Source organism: Bombus vosnesenskii, unplaced genomic scaffold, assembly GCF_011952255.1.
Source record: "Bombus vosnesenskii isolate JDL3184/JDL3185 unplaced genomic scaffold, Bvos_JDL3184-5_v1.1 scf7180000013262, whole genome shotgun sequence".
Lineage (NCBI taxonomy): Eukaryota > Metazoa > Arthropoda > Insecta > Hymenoptera > Apidae > Bombus > Bombus vosnesenskii.
This window is the reverse complement of record NW_022882922.1, coordinates 1,676,689-1,698,161: the sequence shown is the minus strand read 5'-3', so window position 1 is coordinate 1,698,161 and position 21,473 is coordinate 1,676,689. Positions and strand designations below refer to the sequence as shown.

At 36.4% G+C, this 21,473-nt stretch overlaps 3 protein-coding genes across 7 annotated transcripts in view; 1 reads left to right on the top strand and 2 right to left on the bottom strand.

Annotated features, from left to right (window-relative positions):
- The window catches only part of LOC117238402 (neurobeachin), a 413,842-nt gene extending 398,756 nt beyond the window's left edge, over nucleotides 1-15,086 (bottom strand). Inside the window, exon 1 of the mRNA XM_033503859.1 lies at nucleotides 14,716-15,086. Coding sequence (XP_033359750.1) covers nucleotides 14,716-14,874 — 159 coding nt within the window. The 5' untranslated portion in view covers nucleotides 14,875-15,086. The remainder of the gene's footprint in view (nucleotides 1-14,715) is intronic.
- A 628-nt stretch (nucleotides 15,087-15,714) lies between these two features.
- LOC117230866 (septin-2) lies at nucleotides 15,715-18,216 on the top strand. The gene is made up of 8 exons (XM_033488788.1): nucleotides 15,715-15,937; nucleotides 16,212-16,329; nucleotides 16,418-16,754; nucleotides 16,846-16,957; nucleotides 17,030-17,222; nucleotides 17,292-17,419; nucleotides 17,494-17,667; nucleotides 17,743-18,216. The coding sequence occupies exons 1-8, from the start codon at nucleotides 15,908-15,910 to the stop codon at nucleotides 17,914-17,916; spliced, it is 1,266 nt and encodes a 421-aa protein (XP_033344679.1). The 5' UTR covers nucleotides 15,715-15,907; the 3' UTR covers nucleotides 17,917-18,216.
- A 38-nt stretch (nucleotides 18,217-18,254) lies between these two features.
- Nucleotides 18,255-21,473, bottom strand: part of LOC117230714 (growth arrest-specific protein 2-like) — a 29,843-nt gene continuing 26,624 nt past the window's right edge. For 2 of the 5 annotated variants that reach the window (XM_033488452.1, XM_033488530.1), the window contains exon 8: nucleotides 18,255-21,174. In XM_033488452.1, the coding sequence (XP_033344343.1) occupies nucleotides 20,968-21,174 (207 nt within the window). In that variant the 3' untranslated portion in view covers nucleotides 18,255-20,967. The remainder of the gene's footprint in view (nucleotides 21,175-21,473) is intronic. The other 3 variants (XR_004492868.1, XR_004492873.1, XR_004492875.1) reach the window with 3 other exon arrangements.

Here is a 21,473-nt window from a genome sequence, read left to right as displayed (position 1 = left end):
AAAAAGAAAACATTCACGCGGTATACACTGAGTTGGATCAAAGCCAGCTACTTTTATCGATGCACCGATATCGACCTCTGTGCTCGTAATAAAAGCGTAACGCGCATCGCCCCTCGAACAACTCCCCAATAAGTCGCGCGGAACAGTCGAATATAAACAGGTAATTTCATCTAGGAGAGAGTCTCGGGGGCTGGAATAAAGCCGGTTCCCGGGGATTCGAGTGGTATTTCTAGCGTGCATCCTGGTACCGGTGTAAAATGCGGTGGAAAAATTTGTCTCCCGAGTCGTTGCCCTTAAGCGACAGAAAAATTCCCCGGGCGCGGACCGAGTACACGTGGACTGTTGCCAAAAATTTCGATCGTTATAGCGCTATTACTCAAGGTGCTTCTCCAGCGAGCCAACTGGAAAAAGAATTTCGCGGCCACGGACCTGCTCCGCGTACCTGTCACCATATACAATTCCACCCAGTCATTTCGATCACTGAAATCCATAGAGAAATATTCATTTCCTTAATTTTCTTCTCTCCTTCGTTCTTTCTAAATGAGTAAGTATATTCAGGTCGATTCTAAAACATCAAGTTCAATACGAGTGAAACGGCTGGACTCTCAGTTTTCCTTGTAAATATTCACACCATCTTCTCGTTATCACTATTTTATCAGATATATACATCTTTACATTCATTAATTACAAGATGGAAGCAATCACGTAATATAAAATTACTGGATTTTTCTACGGCTTGCATTACAATCCGCTCACTCACTATCGTCAGTTAGATCGTATCACATTGACGATAAGTAACTATTTACATCGTTCCGCACTTTTCTACGTCGCAACAATTTTCCTATGTCTTCAAACAACAGTGACGTATCTTACTCAGACCTCAGGGAGTTCTTTGAAACTTTCGCGATAATTTACAGTAAAAAGTTCCTGGCTTTCAACTACCATTTTTCGCGAGAATATCGAATATTCTCCGTTACTATGTGATCCCACGATATAGCGAAGCTTCCCGTCAGAATGCTCCATGGATATTCTCACTTTTTCCAAGGATTTTTGTACTAAAAGAAGCAAAACGAAAATGTAAGAAATCGAATGATGCAGGCTGATGCACAAACGCGCGTATGACTGTGAATAACCTTGTACGACAAAATTCACGGCCTAATGAGATCAGGCTCGAACGCGAGCTAACTATGCAACAAATCAAGAGATACCGTACTATTTGCACAAGGAGATTAACGCGATTAAGCATGTCGTATCGATAGCAAATTCGCTTATCGTGGCAACTTTTTCCTTCGCAAGATACGAGAACGCCAGGCTACGCTTCGCGAGCGCCAGCTCCATTAAAAGTGGAAAAATGAGAAAAAATAAAATAAAATCAGAAACCCCACGGTGAGTGAAATATAAAAACCGGAAAGCGAAAAAGAATTCATTCTAGTCGATCAATAACGGAGCTTATTATCGCCGTGCTTTTGTTCGCCAAGTTCTGTTTGAAATTGTAATAAGGTATAAAGGTAGATATGTAATAGCGTTTCAATGAGGATTTCGATAAGTTTAACGTATTGTTATATCGCTTTTCTTCAGAAACGATGCTCGTATCGGGCGCGGAAAAGTAGACATTTCAATAAAGTCGGTGTAAAAAAGTTTTAATAAATACAGGATAATGACGAGTCGAGTAACAATAAGGAATAATGATGGATCGAGATTTAAGAAGCGAAAACTACGGAGCGTATTCATCATGTCTCTATACGATGTAATCAGGCACGTCTAAAAACGTGTTTACCAACCAAGTTTCTAACCACTGATTAACTATTGCGTGTCTGTCTTCTGTTTATACACAGAAGTTTAGTTTAAGTTGTTCGGTAAACTCATTAAGAATTCCGTAGATTGAGAAAGAAATACTCATACGAAAGCTATTCTTTAGTCGATTATCGATTATGAATAACTCAAGTAGATTAATTTCGCATGGAAGGTAGGAACGAGCACAGAATCTTTATTGCTTTAATAAAATTACTCCGACATAATTGAACTTAACGTAGTTACTGTCAAATAAATTGTATCGATGAAAAAACTAGCGCAAAAAGATTTTCACCTTACCTTTCATGTTCAAATAGCTAGAAAAATTATTGCCACGTATCCTTATTTATTGCAATGATGCATTTTCTTCTCTGATTCTATACATTTCATTTTCATAATGTCAAATTTAAGTAACCTATGAAAGTATCACTATACGATACAAAATTTAAATTGAAATTTACTTGGCCCTAATTAACTAACATGTAAATGCCATAATAAATATAGTAGCGTCGAATTCTTTATGCAGCCACTGTTCCTAATTATCGCCAAACACGATCTTCCCTGTTTCATCTTATTTCGTCGTATTTCCATTTGCGTTCATCGGAAAATCGCAAACTTTATCAAACAGTGTGTCATAGCTCCCATCCCGAGTATTCGCGAGCAGAGTATATTTCCGTTCAGATCCTGTCCGTGGTTTCCAGCCGCGATATTATCTTGATAAGCTAGCTGACCTCTAAATTGCTTCGAATATGATTTGATAACGCGACCGGCTGTACGTGCGCGTGTGTAATCAATGCTCTACCAGTGAACATCGGCGAATCTCCTCTAACCTATTACTGTACAACCACAACCAATTTATCGAGTTAAGACACAGTTATGTCATCGCTGTCGCAGACATTCAACCAAATACGAAACGTCCCGCGTTTCGCTTGTCTAGCCGGTACGGTCGCGTCACGAGTCGAGGATAATAATTTTCTAATTGAAAAAGGAAACAGAGACTGTACGACCACGAAGAAAGAGATATAACGTTCGATAGAATTTGTAATTTGTTTGCAGTTCTTAACCCTATTAGCAATGAATACAGAGTGTTTCAGGATGGATGGTTATCCGAAAAGTCAGCAGGTTCTTTTACGCTCAAAAATATGTAGAGAAGAAAGAGTAAAGCTTTCGGCTGGACATCTCGCTTTTTCGAGAAAATCGAGGTTGAAGATTTGCTGGGTACACATGCACTTAGGTAACTTTATGTTTGACTATCGACGAAGTGTCGTCGACAAATATTTCAAACACAATTTTCTCGAAAACGAAGCGTTGAAGAAGGAAATTTTATCTACGTTTTTTACCTACTCTTGCTTATATATAGATTACATCATCTTGATTCAATACGAAGTTAACTAGGTTGAATTGCGAGAAATGAATGGAAATTTCAAGTGATTATTTTACCGTTTTCTCTTTATTTATACCATTAACTGATCCTAAGTAACCGTGATGATTGAATTCGTTAGAACGTAAATTACATTTGCGTGTATTGGAGATCCAAATCTAGAAATATTTCCCATTGTCTATTAACGGAAATCGTTCTGAAATAGAAGCCAAGCGGACAACGAGCCGCGATTCATCGTTTTTCTGATATCAATGAAATGAACTTTAGTTTTAGAGTATTCGATTCATTTGGTCTTTCAGCCAGTCACATAATAATTACTTTCACGTGTATAACGTAACAAGATTCCCGCAGTCAGCCTCCGTTTAATTCGAATCGCTGCGTTACAAACAATGAAAGCACGCTGCTATTACAATGAGGACTAATTAGTAGTAGGTGGAATTAAGGTATACGATTGTTATTACAACGTGCCCGGTAATTAATCATCGTTTATTATGCGACATGGTGCTAACGATCGCTCGAATACAACCACGCGTTGAAATCGAATTTCCAAGTATTTCTAATATACAAATTCTCGTCAATGTCACACTTTATTGCACGAGTAATGAAATTTTTGCCTACTTTTTTTAAAGCTACCGGTGTTCTATTCTGATAGAGACGTCCCGTGTAAGAAAAATTGAAAACCATTCCGTATACTAATCTAGTTTCGCTACCTTACTCTGATCGAGATAAAAAAGAATTGAAAGAGACGGAAAGAAGGAAGGATAAAAAATGATCGCGCGAGTAAAATAAAACGTAAATGGTAACCCGAATCGACAAGCGTTCCGCGTTTCCACTTCTATTTACCTGGTTACTTTTTTCCCGACTCGCGACACGTGTTACAATTCGCAAATATTTTCCTAACACTCCTACTGGCACGCACGCGTTCGATGCTTTGAAACGAACGCCGAATCCGAAACCTGATGATCAAATACACAAGGACTGACAGCTTATCGGAAGCGGTGTTGTGCGCGAAAAACACGCTCGTACACACCCCCACGTGTACCAAGCCTATAAATATAGGAGTAAATTTAGCTAAAAAAAAATATTACTAGATGACTTGCTTTACCTTTCTTTTTTCCTTCCTCCTTTTCTCTCCTTTTTTTTTTTCAAATCAGTGTTCGTGCGGATGAAAATCGATATGTTGTAACCAATTACGAGGATTACTCGTACTGCTAAGCTTCCTCGACAATTTTATATCACCAATTAGTTACAGGACTGACAGCGGAATGTAGAGCGATCTCTCGTTAGATCTTAATTAGTAGCTTTGATTTTAAGCGGAAATGTTGGAACTTGTCGTCGAGTGGTTGAATATTTTATATTTGGATAGAGTGATTATAATTTTTTTAATGAAATTGACGATCAATTTGGTAGATTACACGGTGATTAGGAGGGACATATTATGGATATTTAGGGCACTTTCATTTACGATACTAAAAATCGATTTAACAAGCAAGAAATCTTTACTCTGAAATGCGCACAGCAGAGGGGCTGAGCTCTTTCAAAACCGTGCATTTCGTGAAATAATTTGTCCAATCAACGATAAGACAGATTACACCGTTCGCTTTTCCACCAACTACCATGACAATTACGGAAGAGAACGCAATCTTCAAGCTATCAGTCTTGCCAACCTGCAACAATTATCTTGAACGCTGACCGAATACCTCGTCCATTCGAAACGATCTCGTCAGCGTTCCATCGTGTACCAATGCCATTCGTTTCGCCACGAACAGCAAATAATACGAATCCGATCGCCGAATTAATTACTGGCCACTCTGCTGTTCTCGTTGCGGCCATAAAATTGTTCCACCGATCCGAATGACAGTCAACGCGATAGTCGTTCGAGTTACGGAAATTGCGCTGACTAATTACGCGCCAAAACGTGTCAATACCGTGAGCGACAGTTTAAACCACTGACAAATCCTTGACTGGCGCCAATTCGGGCTCTCGAATCAATACCGTCTTTTTTGTTATTTTCGTTCCTATCCGATTCGATTCCTATTCGATTGAATCGTGATAAGTGAATTTTTATCTAACATGAAATTTCAATCTAGAGATATCGGATCTTCGACAACGATATTATTGAGAAAAGAACATTTTCTAGAAAGCATCCGTTTGTTCTATAGATTCGACCATTGGAATTATCGATAATTTACCGATACATTTTCGAACAATATTAGTCGTGTAAGATATGCTTGTGCGATAAGATATCTCCGAACGAATCACTTTTACGGCTGGAGGAAATAAATATAAAGCACTGACTAACACATTCAAATTAAATTTTCGAGACCGTGACATATTCAAATCTGCAAGTCAGACATGACAGTGTCAAGATACAAATGTAAAGGTTAACAGGGTGAAAGTCCGCAGAAAATTCGATAAACTGGTAATTTAGTCACTAGAAATCACATCTATTTAATAACATGTATATTACATTTTCTAAGTACTTTTAGTTAACGAAGTTTTATCAAAATCACGCTTATACCATCCAACATCTCGTGAAACATCGTTAAGACACAAAAAAAGCTTTGTATTTCTCCAGACCTAATTTTCATTGTATCGTTTTATCCAAAAAAATTTTCTGGACAAAATCTCTAACAACGAACACAGTAGAAATTCTCTAGAATCCCGAGCTCTTTTGTAGATATTTTCCAAGCAAAAATACGGAAAGAAAAACAGCGTTCTCAATTAACCGACGCTCTCGTCGAACCTTGAAAGTTTCCGAACAACCGCGCAAAATTCCAACTTGGTATTTTTTCACGTGACCGTCGCGTGAATTTAAAAATTTCGTGGCCAAGCAATATGACAAACAATCGATTCACAGTAGCGCTCGGCCAGACGATCGATGAGCACGCCTGCCGAATAGAAACGAACGATGACAATAGGCCATGAATTCCGCTGGTCGATCTTGCAACACGCCGAATCTGCATTCCCATTTATATGGAAATTACGGAATCACACGTTTGTCCAATCAATTAGCGGCGATCGATCTCTACGAAGGAGACAGTGGACGTTATTTATAGAGCCCGATGAGATCGACAAGAATTCGTTGACTGGTTTTGTCACGAAGACGCCGAGAGCAATAAGGAATTCTCCGATATCAGGTGAGCCGGAAGAGTAAAGTCGTCAGGCCGACAGATGTAACGAATCGCACTTTGAAAATTAGTTTCGAAACTGACCAACTTTCGAACGAGTAGTTTTCTTCCGCTTCGAGAAGGTGGATGAAGAAAAATTTTCACTGGTTACAAAATGAGGGAGATTTCAAGTGTATAGTTTTGCAAAGTTAGAGGGGCCGCGCTAAGAAAATACGATGCTCTTTAGAAAGTATTGGATCGAAAATTCATGGTATTTAATTATCGGGATAATACATATTAAATACTATGTATCAACTAGAGAGAGAAAGACTAAGAAATAACGATCGATCAATTATGACTGAAGATTATAGGAGAAAGATGCTTTTCGTGTTATTTAATGTTTAACAGATTGAATTTTAATATGACATACTTAATGTGGTGTAAAACTTGTTATTCTTACTCTAAGTCGGCTAATTTAGAGCCATTGTAAAATCTAATCATACTAAATTCCGAAAAAGTTATAATAAATAAGAGAATTAACGAATAAAATCTCTGGTCAGACAGAAATGTACAAACATGTGCAAAATTCCAATTGTATTTTTAGTTATAACAATAAGCTTCTGAGCAAGCAATGCCTGTTTATTTCTATGCAGTTTGTCTAGATATAAACTGGCAATACGAATTCCGTATACCAACAGCGTAGCTTAAAAACTATCTGTTACATTGTATTTAACGAACACTGAAATGTTCATGACCTTTATTTGAACAACGATACCCAACTCGTGGTACTGATTTTACTGTATATTCTACGATTAATACGGCTGTACTTTCTGTCTATACTTTTAATAATCCTTCTCCCAAAATTCAGCATTTGTAACGAAAACTAGTTCGATGTTTGATTTTAACTGTACATATATTATCCTTAAAAAATGAAAACATTTAAACAAGGTCGGACATCACGGCGATAGTTCTAAAATAGATTCTTCTTGTCGCAGAAAGGCAAACAAGATTACCATTTCAATGGCACCGCCAAGAATGTGTTCAACAATGAAAATAAAAACACAGAACACTAGAATAGGGAAAAAAGTACGAGGAAGAGTAACACAATTATCAAAAAAGAGAGAAAGAATTCTATTTGTTGTTCCAGATTTCCGGGTAATACATTTTTTTCTAAGATACTGTATCAACGAAAATTTTTAACAAACAAAAATCCTATTTCTAACGATATTTTTCTTCGAGCTAGAAACCAAATTTCACAACAGACTCGATCATTTCGTAGACGTGACGTCGCGCGTTGTGTCATTCGTACAAGACATCACGCCTGTTATTTCATTCAACCGTGAGACATCTCATCCAAAGGTTCGAAAGAAAAATCAGTTCGCGAGACATCTCATTCATCTCGTGCGAATGAGCGAGCGCAATATTAAACATCATTCTTCTTCCAAAAGCAAACTTTTCCATCCTCTTTTTTTTTTTTTTTTTTTGAAACGACATGTGCAATGTATAGTTATAACACTTACAACAATGTAATAATAAATACTGAAAAATAGAGAGGCGAGATATCACGACCAAAGCGTTGCACGAATGACATCGCGCTGGGAAATATCACGTTCCCAAATGTACAGGAGTTAAATCAAACTTGTCCCAAAAACAAGTCGCTACACAAAATCACCTGGCAGTTTACAAATACAGCGAACTTTCATGTACTGTAACGCAATAACTTCAAGATTTCAACTCGCGATATCGCGGCTAAACATAAAACTCGACGGGTGCCTTTCGAAAAATTGATTAAAATGCACGTTCGACCGGTCACCGAGACTGCACTTCCATCCAGGAACAATATCCCATTCAGGAAGAATTACGATCGTGAGACACGACGAGAAACACGTTTCACTGATAGATATCGGCTGCAAAATCAGCTGTATTGAACACGGCACAGAGAAATAAAAACGAACGATGGTTCATAGATCGATTTTCGTAATATTGTAAATTGGAGAAATAATGACGTCTTCTGAATGAAAACTAATTGCGCTACAATATAAAGAACATCCTTCTATATTATAAGATTTCTTTCTTCACATGTTGAATACTAATTACGTACCTACATAGATAATGTGAAATTGATAACTTGATAAAAAGTAGAATTGATCAATTTGGCTTCTGAGAGGTTCATATAATACGGCTATCGATTTTATAGAATATGGGTTCTATTATATAGATATATGTAGGTTAAGTTCATAGAGTACGATAAAATGTCCGTAACTTTGTTAACAGCACTATTTCGATCAAAAGAAGAAGTAGGTACATACCTACTTTTTACAAGAATTTCAATTGTTTTGGTCATTTAAAATTCCTATTCTTTTAAATATTAAACTATCGAATCTTTTGGACTTTTAAAAGGTCTTCTGTCTTTTGCGAATGAATTCGATTGGTAGAATATGAAAGAACAAGCCTTTGCTCTACTAGAAACCAAAAGAATTGGCCGCATTACACGCGAGAACACGTTGAAAGATATTATCACGCGAATACGCGTGGGTAGATCGAAGGAACGTGTTTCTCGCTTACATTAATTATCAATTGCTAAAAAGCCCCCGTCTACCTCCATTTCTATCGCCGCGGCTCCGCTCGACGTGCATTGTCCGCATGATTAATTGTGCGTGGACGTAACAAAAGCCGATTCAACGGCGCACGACTTGGTAGCATAAGCGAGCGCTGTGCAATGGATGACAACCTGTGTTATACGTGTGAACTGGATGGACGATGCTTTTCCAAAGATACGAAATTCGAACGAAGAAAGGAGGTGTCGATGGTCCGGATAAAATGATCGAAATAGGTTTATTCGTCTAACGATTGCGCGAGAATGCCAAGCTGAATAAACTTCGATAGAGATCATTCCGATAGAAAGTTTACTCTTTACTTTACAACGTTCGATAAATGTTGCATTTTCTAATCGTACATTAAAATTTTCAATGCGCTAGCAATTTATTTTCCATTATTCCAGATTACTCAAACGGTGATACGAGGTTAATGAGTGACTTACCAAGCACAATTGGCATAAATTACCGTATTGTGCAGTTAGCTTTTAGAATAAAGCACATCATCGTGTGTTAAATACTATGGTGTACAATGGGTCATGTATGTTTAACGTGTAGGATTTAGTATAACGTGTGTAGTAATTCTACCGATATAGTGACACGAATGTGTAACATTGTTCAATATCTATTCTACCGTAGAGGTATACGAGCGTAACTGCATTATACATTTTACACAACATGTAGAAGTTTCTAAGCGCTCAATTTTAGATTTTTTACTGGCATAAAAGGGTTAAAAGAAAATGTTATTTACCGTGACGTTGGAAAGTAGCGCGGGTAAAATATACTGACGTCAATAAACATTATTTTTACTCGTAAACGTATTTATAAAATTCCAAAATAGATATCGCGGAAGTTAATTCTGCAGAAGATACCTATACCAGTGCGATGGGATACAGGTATGAATACAGATGTTTCAAAATAAAAACGTCTATTAGAGCTTAATGATGCTAACTAGTACGTAACACTGGTGACATACAAGTAATAATACGCTATTACTAATACGAGAATACTACAATATACCCGCAACGTGTTGTCTACATTAATAATATAAATGTGTAACGTACCATAAAAAAAGTTAGCATAGTAAAAGAGCAACTATCGATTCTAATGCTATCATTATATCTCTACGTCTAGCAGTTCGTTAACAATAATTGTATCATTAGTATGTCATAACGACATACTGATATATTATATCACGAAAGGTATTGCGCAGCTGTAGTCGTTGCATCTATGTACGTATACATATTTCAATTGATCGATGAACCTACCGGTTTCAATTTTTGGGAATAAATATTATCGTGGAACGATATTCTACGATATACCTATTGCTACAGTAATAATAAAAAATGAAATTATTGCTAATTTGACAATTTCGAATTAAATTAAATATTTCTTAATATTTTTCTACGCAAATACAGTTTTCTTCCTTACATCTACAATCTAATCTTTAGAAATACGCGTTATCTTACATCGAGATCAGCATCGCCATTTCTATCTGCGATTTTTAATTAAGCTATGTGCTTTGACACTTTTTTCACTCTTGCATTTCCATTTCCCTTCTCTAAACTAAACTTACGAGACGCAAGTTACTTTCTACAAAAACAGAACTCAAATAAAACTTCCTTCTAAAGAGAAACAATAAAGCCGTAGCAAGTGCACAGACAATATGCACAAGATTACAACTCTACGAAGAGAAAACCGAATTATCTTCGAGGCAGCCAAAGAATCTAATCTAATCTCGACAAACTTCTTCAGATATCTAGCAACCAACGAAAACGCGTTTCGTTCCGACACCTCGGGACGCTTGGAAAACGCGTCATCGGTGCCTCTGACTCCCGGTTCGATAATCAGAACAGCAGCATAGAAAGAACCAGAAAGTGTGGAGAAAAAGAGGCGAAAAAGTCGGCGGACTAATTAGCCAATTTCATTGCGTCACGTATAGGAAAAGTAAACGGATAATTCCTGGTACGGAGAAACTCGAAACCGCTACCACTTTATCAGTTACTTATGCAAATTTGCCCATCAAATGGTGTACACATGCATTCAGAACAAGGTTGGTACGACCTTCACCTCCGAAATGCGACGCGTTCCTGCGTAGTCGATAAAGTCGTCGACGACGCGTAATGTCGCGAAAATTTCTTATTGGACGCTTCCGGCCACGTTGGCTCAAGGATAAGAATATTTTTAATGCGTTACTATTTGCGTATAAATACGCCACTTCAGAATAATTAAACAATAAGAGAGCTACTTGAACAAATTTATCTGCGAGACAGTTGTAGAAGTTGTACAGTGATTTACGAAAATATTTAAACTAGAGTCATTAAGACTATAGGAATTATAGGTGTAATTCAAAATTAAAAAATAGAAGAAAGAATATCGCAAAATATATTTATTGCAAGAACCAATTTCTGATACTTTGATCCATCAATGATGAAACTGGGTTCGACCAGTTTAAATTTGTAACTCGAAAAAAACAATAGTGAGAAAAGATATGCGAAAAGATGACTCTTTTAAATTGTCTCAATTTTTTTAAGTTTCACGCCGTAGAATAGCGAGAAAGAATTAAAAGGACGTCATTTCTATTATTACCAAAAGATGAAATATCCAGTCGTTCTATCAATAATCGAATATTGTGTTTCCCGCTCACTTATTGCGCATGAAGCTTCATTATTACTGACGTAATTCAAACTTATGCTAACCAGAAATAGTAGAATAGTAGAAGTTAGAAGAGCGAGATAATATACCGTTTAAACATTCTTAATTTTTAGTCGTTTATTTTAAATTTTTCACATTTTGTGATTCGACGATTTTACAATTTTGCTTGCTACCAACAGAATGCTGTTTTTCCTATCAATGTATATTCCTAAATTATCCTATTTTTCTCTCAATTGTGTAGGAATATTTTATTAACTTCGCGAAATAATATAAAATTTAAATTAAAATCTGACAGAAAACTGAAACCGCTTTCACGGTGGAATATTTTTAGTGAAATTTAAGATTGAATTTATTACTATATGGTTTGAATGTTCTATACGGAGCGAGATAATAACGTCACCAGTGAAGTTTTTCACCTCATTTCGCAACACAAAAGCGAACCTTCGAAAATCAAATTATATTTGACGTTTAGTTACAAATAACTTCGCGTGCATATAGTTAATTTTACTGCCACTTTATACTTTACTTATACTCTCGTATTTTACTAATTGACGGTTATACTTATATATCGCTTTATTTTTAAATTCAGTTAGTTACAGTTTCCATAAATTTCTCTTAACCGTTAAAGATAGCACGGTTACGTATAACATGGAAAGAACTTAATACAAATGATAACGATGTCAAGAAAAAAGAATCTTGTACGGATTTTTGAAATTTCGCTATTTTAAATCGTCGCACAAGTGGAGTTAATAATCGCGACTATTTATTAACAATATATTGACACAAATGTGACCATTAACAAAGCCTCTTTAACCACAATCAAAATGTTGAATACCTTCGCTCCTAGCCACATAATATGAATTACACGCGATTCGGACTACGGTCCAAACACGATAAACGCTTGTTCCTATCGAAATGGAATTTAGTCATGGATCTAATTTAGACTTCCATTCATGAAACAAAGACATAAAATGTACGAATATTCTTCAAAATCGATAAATAAGTACAAAGGTAAGAATTTGAAGCCATATACATCTAGTCTAAAGGTAAAACACTTTCCTTTTCAATTCTAACATAAGAAACACTTTTCTTTTCAGGAAAGGAATTTCTACGTGCTTAAAGATAACACAATCGAAGGATTCTGAGAAAAAGGAATAGAAAAAAATCTCTCGTTGATATATTAAAAATAATTTTAGATATCTGTGCTATCCTCATTCTTTTTCCATTTTCTACCACTCTCGTTTTTATACACACCATGGGAAAATTACCTCGCGCATCATCGAAATCAATCTCCTACATCACGAAAACCACATAAAAACTCCTCGTTATAACCATTCATCTTGCCACGCACAGCCACCTCCCTACGCATACTTTCACTATCCGTTACAACATCGTTCTCCAGAAAATTAACCACACGCCATCCTCCTTCGCGCTTATTGTTAGATGAATGCAAAAACTCTGTCTGTTCCAGAGTCCCAGCATTATCTATCATAGCAGCCAACTAATGAGTACGTACATTGATCGTGATGCTGTCGTGATCGTCGATGACGCTAACCGATTCAGGGTCAAAGTAAACCGTACAATCGGTATGTTGGCGAGTTCGTGAATCTCTAGATTGTGCAACCTCCGAGAGAAGATCAATGGAAAACGGCAGAAATCGGAGCCCTGGCTAATTCTTTGAACAACAACGAAGAGACGGACAGAATCGGAAAAGCGGCGCGATCGTAACTCCGTGTAACCGTGACGGCCGACATTAATCGCTGCCACGTGCTACCTATTTGTCTTCGCCAGTTCGAGAACCGGCCACGTTCCACCGTCTATACATGTTCCTATGGTTCCTGGTTGTTAGAACGAAATCTTTACGCGGTATTCGAGTTCCAGCTATTCCGAGGAATTTTCAAGATTTTAAAATGTTCGCTGACATTTGCGTGACGAAAGAATTTGTGGATTTTATCTGATATATCGTATTTTAAATATCATAAAATTCTTTCTCGGTCCTATCTAAATCTTAGTTTTATCTGTATCACGATTTCTGACCAATTTAGAACAAGAAAGGTTCTCCGTTGACAATTGCGTGTCGAAAGAATTTTAAAATATTCCATTTGTTTTTGTATTTCTCAACATTGACCAAACGTTAATTGGAAATTTCATGTGTATCATCATTTTTTATCACCTTCGTAAACAAATTTTGTGTTTGCAAAAATTAGCTTCCATTGCTGAATCTAAAATTCCAGCCAAAAAATTTCCATAATTATCCTGAAATTTATACAACACGAATATTTCCTAAACGTTTAATCATACGATCGACAGTTGACAAATAAAATGATATTCGATCGTTTGGAGCGCACGATCGACGGAAATTTTAACTCGCATCCCACGCGGGAACGGTGTGCGCGACAAGATCGCTCTGATAAGCATGTTTTTCTACGTGGCGCGCGGACACCTAAACGCGAGCCGAATTCCCCGGGGAAATAAGAACAATATCGTGAACGCGACACGTTGACGAGTAAACAGCGCTTCGTAGCGCAATGTCGACTACGAAACGCGTGATTTAACGCAATAAAAACACGACCGTAAACTTTTTGTGGCTACACTACGTTTCGATTGCCGCGTTTCATATATTTTTTTCCTTGTTTGTGTCCTCGGAAAAATAATTGGTCGTTACAGGAGTAAATCAAAACAAAACTGGAGTTAAGAACGTAATTGCGGTAAGAAATATCAATAAATGGCTTTAAGCAAACAAACGATAAAAGTATTAATATTTTAATCTAAGAATCTATTCGAATCTTAAAAATAACGATAAAAGATAACGAGACATATGGCTCGATTTTGGAAATTGTTTTCACTGAAAAACGTGCGAACAGGGACTTGTTTACCATAAAGTTAGCATGACGTTTGATGATGATTTTTAGGCAAACATTGAATGTGATCGTAACGGAAAGAAGCGCGATTGTTTCGTATCGTATACTCTCTGAAACGACGCGCGCTGTATTACTTTCAATTTCGATTAAACGACGAGATATTTCACAGTATGCAAGGTCGTGCACACCGTGTCGATTGTCGCGAACACGGTTTGACAGCTCCGGCTGACAGATTTGGTCGGATGTCGCAAAATCGGCGGGAATGACCGTGAAATAGATAGCCGGCACGCCGGATAAATCTATGGAATTTCAATGTTACTCACCAGATGAAGCACGGTGTTGACAACTTCCCGATTCGACACCTGTCCCACTTCGATCAGCCCGATCAGCACGGCGAATTTCAGGCTGTCGTTCATCGCCATCGCCACCACCTCCTCGGGCCGTTTAATGTCACTGAACGGTGGACTTTTCATGTCCGCCATCGCGACGGTTATTTAACCTGGTAACACGTTTCCCTCGCGAGGAAAATATACGATAGTTTACACAGAGACCGTCTTATGAACGAGAGCTTTTCCCCGTCACATGATAATACAACACAAATTGATCTTCCATGTTAGAAAGTAGACACTGTTATGAGGAGCCTGCCAGTACGGCAACGCGAAACACCCTAGCGACGCGGTCGCAATACCAACACTAACTGAGCCCGTAAATTCCTACCTGAGCGGCGTACGCCGCTGTGGTGGGGGGAGGGCGCGGCTTACGAACCGCTTATATACCCATATGAATCAGTAAATATTACACGCTGCTTTGTTTATTCGTAATTTAAATTTACCTTTTCGATATTAAAGTTCCAATAACATGCCTACGCTGTGCCATGGAATTAATTGATGTATTTAAATGAAAGAAAAATTATATTCGTAAAATTTGTAATATTTTTATCATAGAAATAACAATATAACGTACTAAATGTATAATAACAATTTTGTTCCTTTAGTAGAATATATATCATGCATATATGTATATAACAATGCATGTGAAATAAGCAATGAATAAGGTATACGAAATTACGAAATTCATCCAGTAATCAATGTGTTAATAATCACGATGATAACATACGTAAAGGCGAAATACAAATTTTAACTCGATATAATTATGAATTATTTTTGTTAAATTAACCTGTAAATGATGTCTGGTCGTATGCATTGTTTGATTTGCTGCTTACATATGAACTTCTGGCAATAATACTATTGATTTATTCCCGATAATCTCGATTAATACCGATAAGATATACAAAATGTATGAATATTTATATGACATGCTTATAGAATCACTTTTATTCAAACCGAAATAACTGCAGAGATATCCGACATATATACGGATTTCACTCGATTTTACCTTTAATGAATAAATATTATAGATTGTAATAAATTACGATGTGTATGTATACGGTATTACAGAGAACTACGGTATGAGTATGAACTGGTATGAGTAACACATGCGTCACTAGTAGTAAAAATGGCGTCGGCGGATGTTGAACGTGCTAAGGTAAGTGTCATTTTTTAAATTTTCCACCTATATTACGCTACACCTAGCGATTATTCCTATTGGGAAGAACCACGTGTACAAATTTTTGTTTTCATGTATAAACACATATTCAGTCCTTGATTTATACGCGTAATATTTATAATTTGAAGGGCGTTGGTTCTCTATTCTGTCATAACAACAGTATTCTTGATAAAGCTCTCCGTATATGGATAGTACTGCTAGTTTCCGGCCGACTTAGTAACTGTTAATAATCATGGCCTTTTCATATTTTCAGATGGAATCTACCCTACGTAATTTAAAATTGTCTGGTCATGTTGGATTCGACAGTCTTCCAGATCAATTGGTAAATAAATCCGTTCAAAATGGATTTGTATTCAATATTCTTTGTATCGGTAAGACAAATATGTTTGTTAGTTTTTAATACATATGTGTACTATAAATATTTATGATTGTTAACATTTATAATTGTACTTTTAATAGGTGAAACTGGACTTGGAAAGTCGACTCTTATGGATTCTTTATTTAATACAAGTTTTGAGTCTATGCCAAGTCCACATAATCTCCCTGCTGTAAAGCTTAAAGCACATACCTATGAATTGCAAGAAAGTAACGTTAGGTTAAAGCTCACTATTGTCGATACGGTTGGTTATGGAGATCAAATTAATAAGGAGGACAGCTTCAAAGCTGTTGTTGATTACATAGATGCCCAATTTGAAGCATATTTACAAGAGGAATTGAAGATAAAACGATCTTTGCCAACTTATCATGACAGTCGTATTCATGTTTGCCTATATTTTATTTGTCCAACAGGACATGGGTAAATATATGGTGTAAAATATTTCTTATGGAAAAATTTATCATTTTTATTCTGACATTGTCTTTATTAATATTTAAATGTATAATTATAGATTAAAATCAATTGATCTAGTCTGTATGAAAAAACTGGATACGAAAGTCAATATTATTCCAATTATTGCCAAAGCTGATACAATATCTAAAACGGAATTACAGAAGTTTAAGGTATAGCAGAAGTTACAGTCATCTATAGATATATTAATCTATTGCAGCTTTTTTCTTTCTTGTCTGTTCCAGACTAAAATTATATCTGAACTACAAAATAATGGAGTTCATATTTATCAATTTCCTACGGACGACGAAAATGTTGCAGAAGTAAATACTAGTATGAATGCCCATGTACCTTTTGCAGTAGTTGGTAGCACAGACTTTGTTCGAGTTGGTAATAAAATGATGCGCTCTCGTCAATATCCATGGGGCACAGTACAAGGTAAAATTACAATTATTTGCTATTATTAAAATATGTGAATTATCCTGAACCATGCTGTTCTTTTTATAGTGGAGAATGAATCGCATTGTGACTTTGTTAAATTACGTGAAATGTTAATAAGGACGAATATGGAAGACATGAGAGAAAAGACACATTGTCGTCATTATGAGCTATATCGTAGGAAGCGACTAGAACAGGTAGTTTATTGCACAAAATAAAAATTTCTGAATCTGGCTTACATAATCCAATTATTTATAATTATAATTTTCAGATGGGATTTAGCGATGTTGATAGTGAAAATAAACCAGTTAGTTTCCAACAAACCTGCGAAGCGAAAAGATCCATTCACCTGCAAGAGCTCCAACAGAAGGAGGATGAAATGCGACAGATGTTCGTGGCACGAGTAAAGGAGAAAGAGGCTGAATTGAAGGAGGCAGAGAAAGAGGTAATAGTATTTATAATTTTTAATGTTTCTGTAGAAGATCCATATAATAATTTCATTTTTGTATGTATTATCTAGCTTCATAACAAATTCGATAAACTGAAAAAAGATCACACAGAGGAAAAGAAAAAGTTGGAAGAAAGTAGAAAGAAGCTCGAAGACGATATTTTGGAATTCAATAGGCGAAAAACTCAATTCGCTCAACAACCTCAACATCATACGTTAACACTAGGTAAAAGTAAAAAGAAGTAAAAATGTCCACCATTGATGCTGCAATAAATAAATACGATGCTCCATTTTATATCTCTATACACGTATAAATATTGTTACTTTAATCACATAATATTTGATCACTGAGATTAAAATTAAATTATCAAACGTTTTCGAACGTTATAATTTATATTGCATTCTTATATATTTCTTTACTCGTAGATGTTATTTTATACCAGACTGACTATCATGAAAAAAGTGATGTTTACCAAATTTAACTTACTTTTTGTATTAACATATGCACTTTGAGAAAAATAAAGATATATTTGTTACTTACAAATACATCCGTTTAGCAATCAATTATAATTACTATACAGATGTCTAAGAGATTTATAATTAAATATTTTATTGTTCAACAAAATATAACAATTAACACAATAGTATCGTACTTAAATAAAACTAACGTTATTAGCGGCATATTTTATACGTTATATGAAATACACGAACTGATTACGAGCTACTTTTATAGAAGCATGTTTTGATTACTAACGTTAAGTAAAAAATGAAAGTAGGATGTGCAACACAATCATATCACATTACAAATCATGAGAAAATAAACAGACTATGTTTGCAATGATATCACGATGTTCATCGTGCAATGGAATACTTATAAACTGATTCGTAAATCTCATAAATTCGATATTTCAGTTCTTAACAAAAATCTGCAGGACAAAAATCCATTTGATGCTAGAATAAATAGCATTGCACACGATAAATTTACACGAGAACAAACATAAACGAAACGCGTGAAATCATTCTCAATTATAAAATTTCGTTTAACGAAAAATACTCTAGAATACTCTGCGTTTAATTAAGCAGGTACGTACAACTTAACCGTACTATAGACATACTTATTCTGTAACGCGTTTACGATAATAATATAATATGGCGGAATCATTTCATTCGCGCGTAGCAATAATGACACTCAACATACTCGTGAAATAAATCTGTTTCGATCACTACGTTTAGAACTGATTGCGTTATAATTTACAAATAAATACATTCTGCGTATACGAGCGAAATATCTAAAACGAAATAGATTACGTACTATGTGTCGAATACTAATTTACGAAACGTACAACGCTATCATACAAAATCAATTTAGATGATAGAAAGGAAAAAGTCTAACAAAAAGGAAAGCTTTGAACGGCAACGTTAATAGCCTCAACGTGCCGACATTGCTCGTCGTATATTTCTTTGCTTTGGTATTCCTTTGCACACTGTGTCCTTGCATTTCTGTGAACCGAATAAACACATGTCGCCTTGTAATTTCGCTACGATACGTCCTTTGTTACACCTTATCCTATGTATTTATTATAAAAGTACAAAACATATATTATGGCAATTATCGTGAAGCATTTTGCGTGTTAGCAAATTTAGTACGTATCGATTATGTGCCAAAGTGTAAGAATTATCGTCAGGGTCGGTGTCGGTAGATACACATGTATGTGTCTAAGAACGATATAAGAAGATAGATTTTCTTCTCAATGATAAGAAAGGTTCAAAGATATCCTTTGAACGTGAAGCATGAAAATAATAATCATTCGTGTCAATCGTTTAACACTGTTATACAATAATCTAACAATAAATAATCTAATATTTCAAATAGAATTAATCGATTTAACCGACCCTGTTATTTGTTACAATCTATGTGCCTTACATTGCTTACCGCGAGAAATATTTAAGTGCACTACGAGATTCGCCCGTGCGGGCCGCAGCAATGACCAAGTATAAATAAGTAATAATTAATTGCTTCATCCCCTTTTCAGAATAATAATCCCGCACTCTTGTAACCGGTTACCTAACCTTTAAAGCTTGCATTTCTACAAAAAGACGGAGTCGTTCGATCGGTAAGTTCAATTTCCTGTAGCTCTATTTATCCCGACAAGCTCGATTTAAAATGTTACCTGAGTCCTTAATTGCACTTTCTTCTAATTACACGCATGGGTCAACTTCGAAGCCGAGGCAGCTCGTTCGCAGCGGATACACTGTGTTGGTCGTTATCTTCGATGTAAACGACATTCCGATAAGCCTTTATTGCCCGTGGTCGTTTCAACATACGTACACCATTACGAACTTTGGTCATTGCGGTCTTACGACTACCTCTACCAGGTGCATTACCCTCCCGTCTATTTCTGTTAGACAATTTCCAAATCAAGCGTTAATATGCCTGTCATCTGTGGAATGTGTGACACTTAACCGTTTACGGGTCGTAAATCGAAACCGATGGAATCGTTGATACCTATATACGAAAGGCAAGTCCTTGTTCTTCTAAACGAACAACTTACGCGAACATGTAGGAAAGTACAAATAAATACAAGTCGCATTTCTATACGTACATACATATACATATAGTACATACATTGTAGCATGAACACAACGTATAATTCGATGTGAATGTACAAAAATAACGAGCGAATGTATATTATAGATCTATACAATATATTCGTCAAAAATTCGTACGGATGTAAAAATGGTAAGAATCAGCGAATATCGCGGGAGTCTACTCAAGAGTAAGATGGCATATTAACACGCTTGTCAGGATATACGTGTAATATTAGTGCTCCCCAGCCATATTACATGACATGTAAGAAAAATAGTGCCATCCCCTGTATAACATATGCATATGTATATGAGAGACAGTGGTGCATTTAATACAAGTTCTACTATATTTGATCACGAGAATAGCACAGAGATAGAATTATCCAATCCCTCGATATCGTCAACGCGCCATAGACAGCGGTTGGAAAGAAGGAAGACGTCGTTTCTCGGGGACGTTACTGATCTTTGTGTATTTTATAAAGATTCAAGTATGTAACGTTCCCGCCGTTCATCTATCAGCGTGATACTCTCGTAACTTCTCGTGCTTCTATCGAATAAAAGTCTGATCCGAATGAAAAGACGAAACAGAAGTTTCATCCTTTTTCAGAAGAAGCCACCCTATCGAATTGTCTCTTGACTTGTACGAAACGGACCAACAACAGCATGAACGTGAAGTAGCGTGGACTTGTAAACAGGCACTGTGCTTTTAGGCTAACGGGCCGAGACGGATTCCGGTGGAGGACTGCGATACTTGGCGCGAATAGGAAGAAAGTTGGTGTGCTTGTTGCCGTGAGGAGAAGGCGGCGTGCTCTCGCGGTTGAGGGTCCTCACCTGACAGGGATCGTGCCTCGCCAAGAAATGCTCCAAGGTGTCCCAGCCCCCGCCCACTCTGACCATCATGTGTCTTCCCTTCAAAAGCTGCGAACACGTCGAGTAATATTGTCATTAGTAACGGAAGATGTACTTCCAACTGTACCCGGCAGGTTAACAATGTAAAAAAGCTTTTTTTGAAGGCTGCCAGGATTGTTTGATGCAGGTGTGTTTCTAATAATAAGATGTCTGCATTGCGTTTCTAGAAATGTACAGAACCACCGATATGAAGTCGCAACGATGTTGTAACGAAGCCCAATTTTACGAGTTTTGATTACCGCATAATGAAAGGTAGATCAATGATACGAAATAATACTATACGCACATATAGTTCAAATTTTAATTCG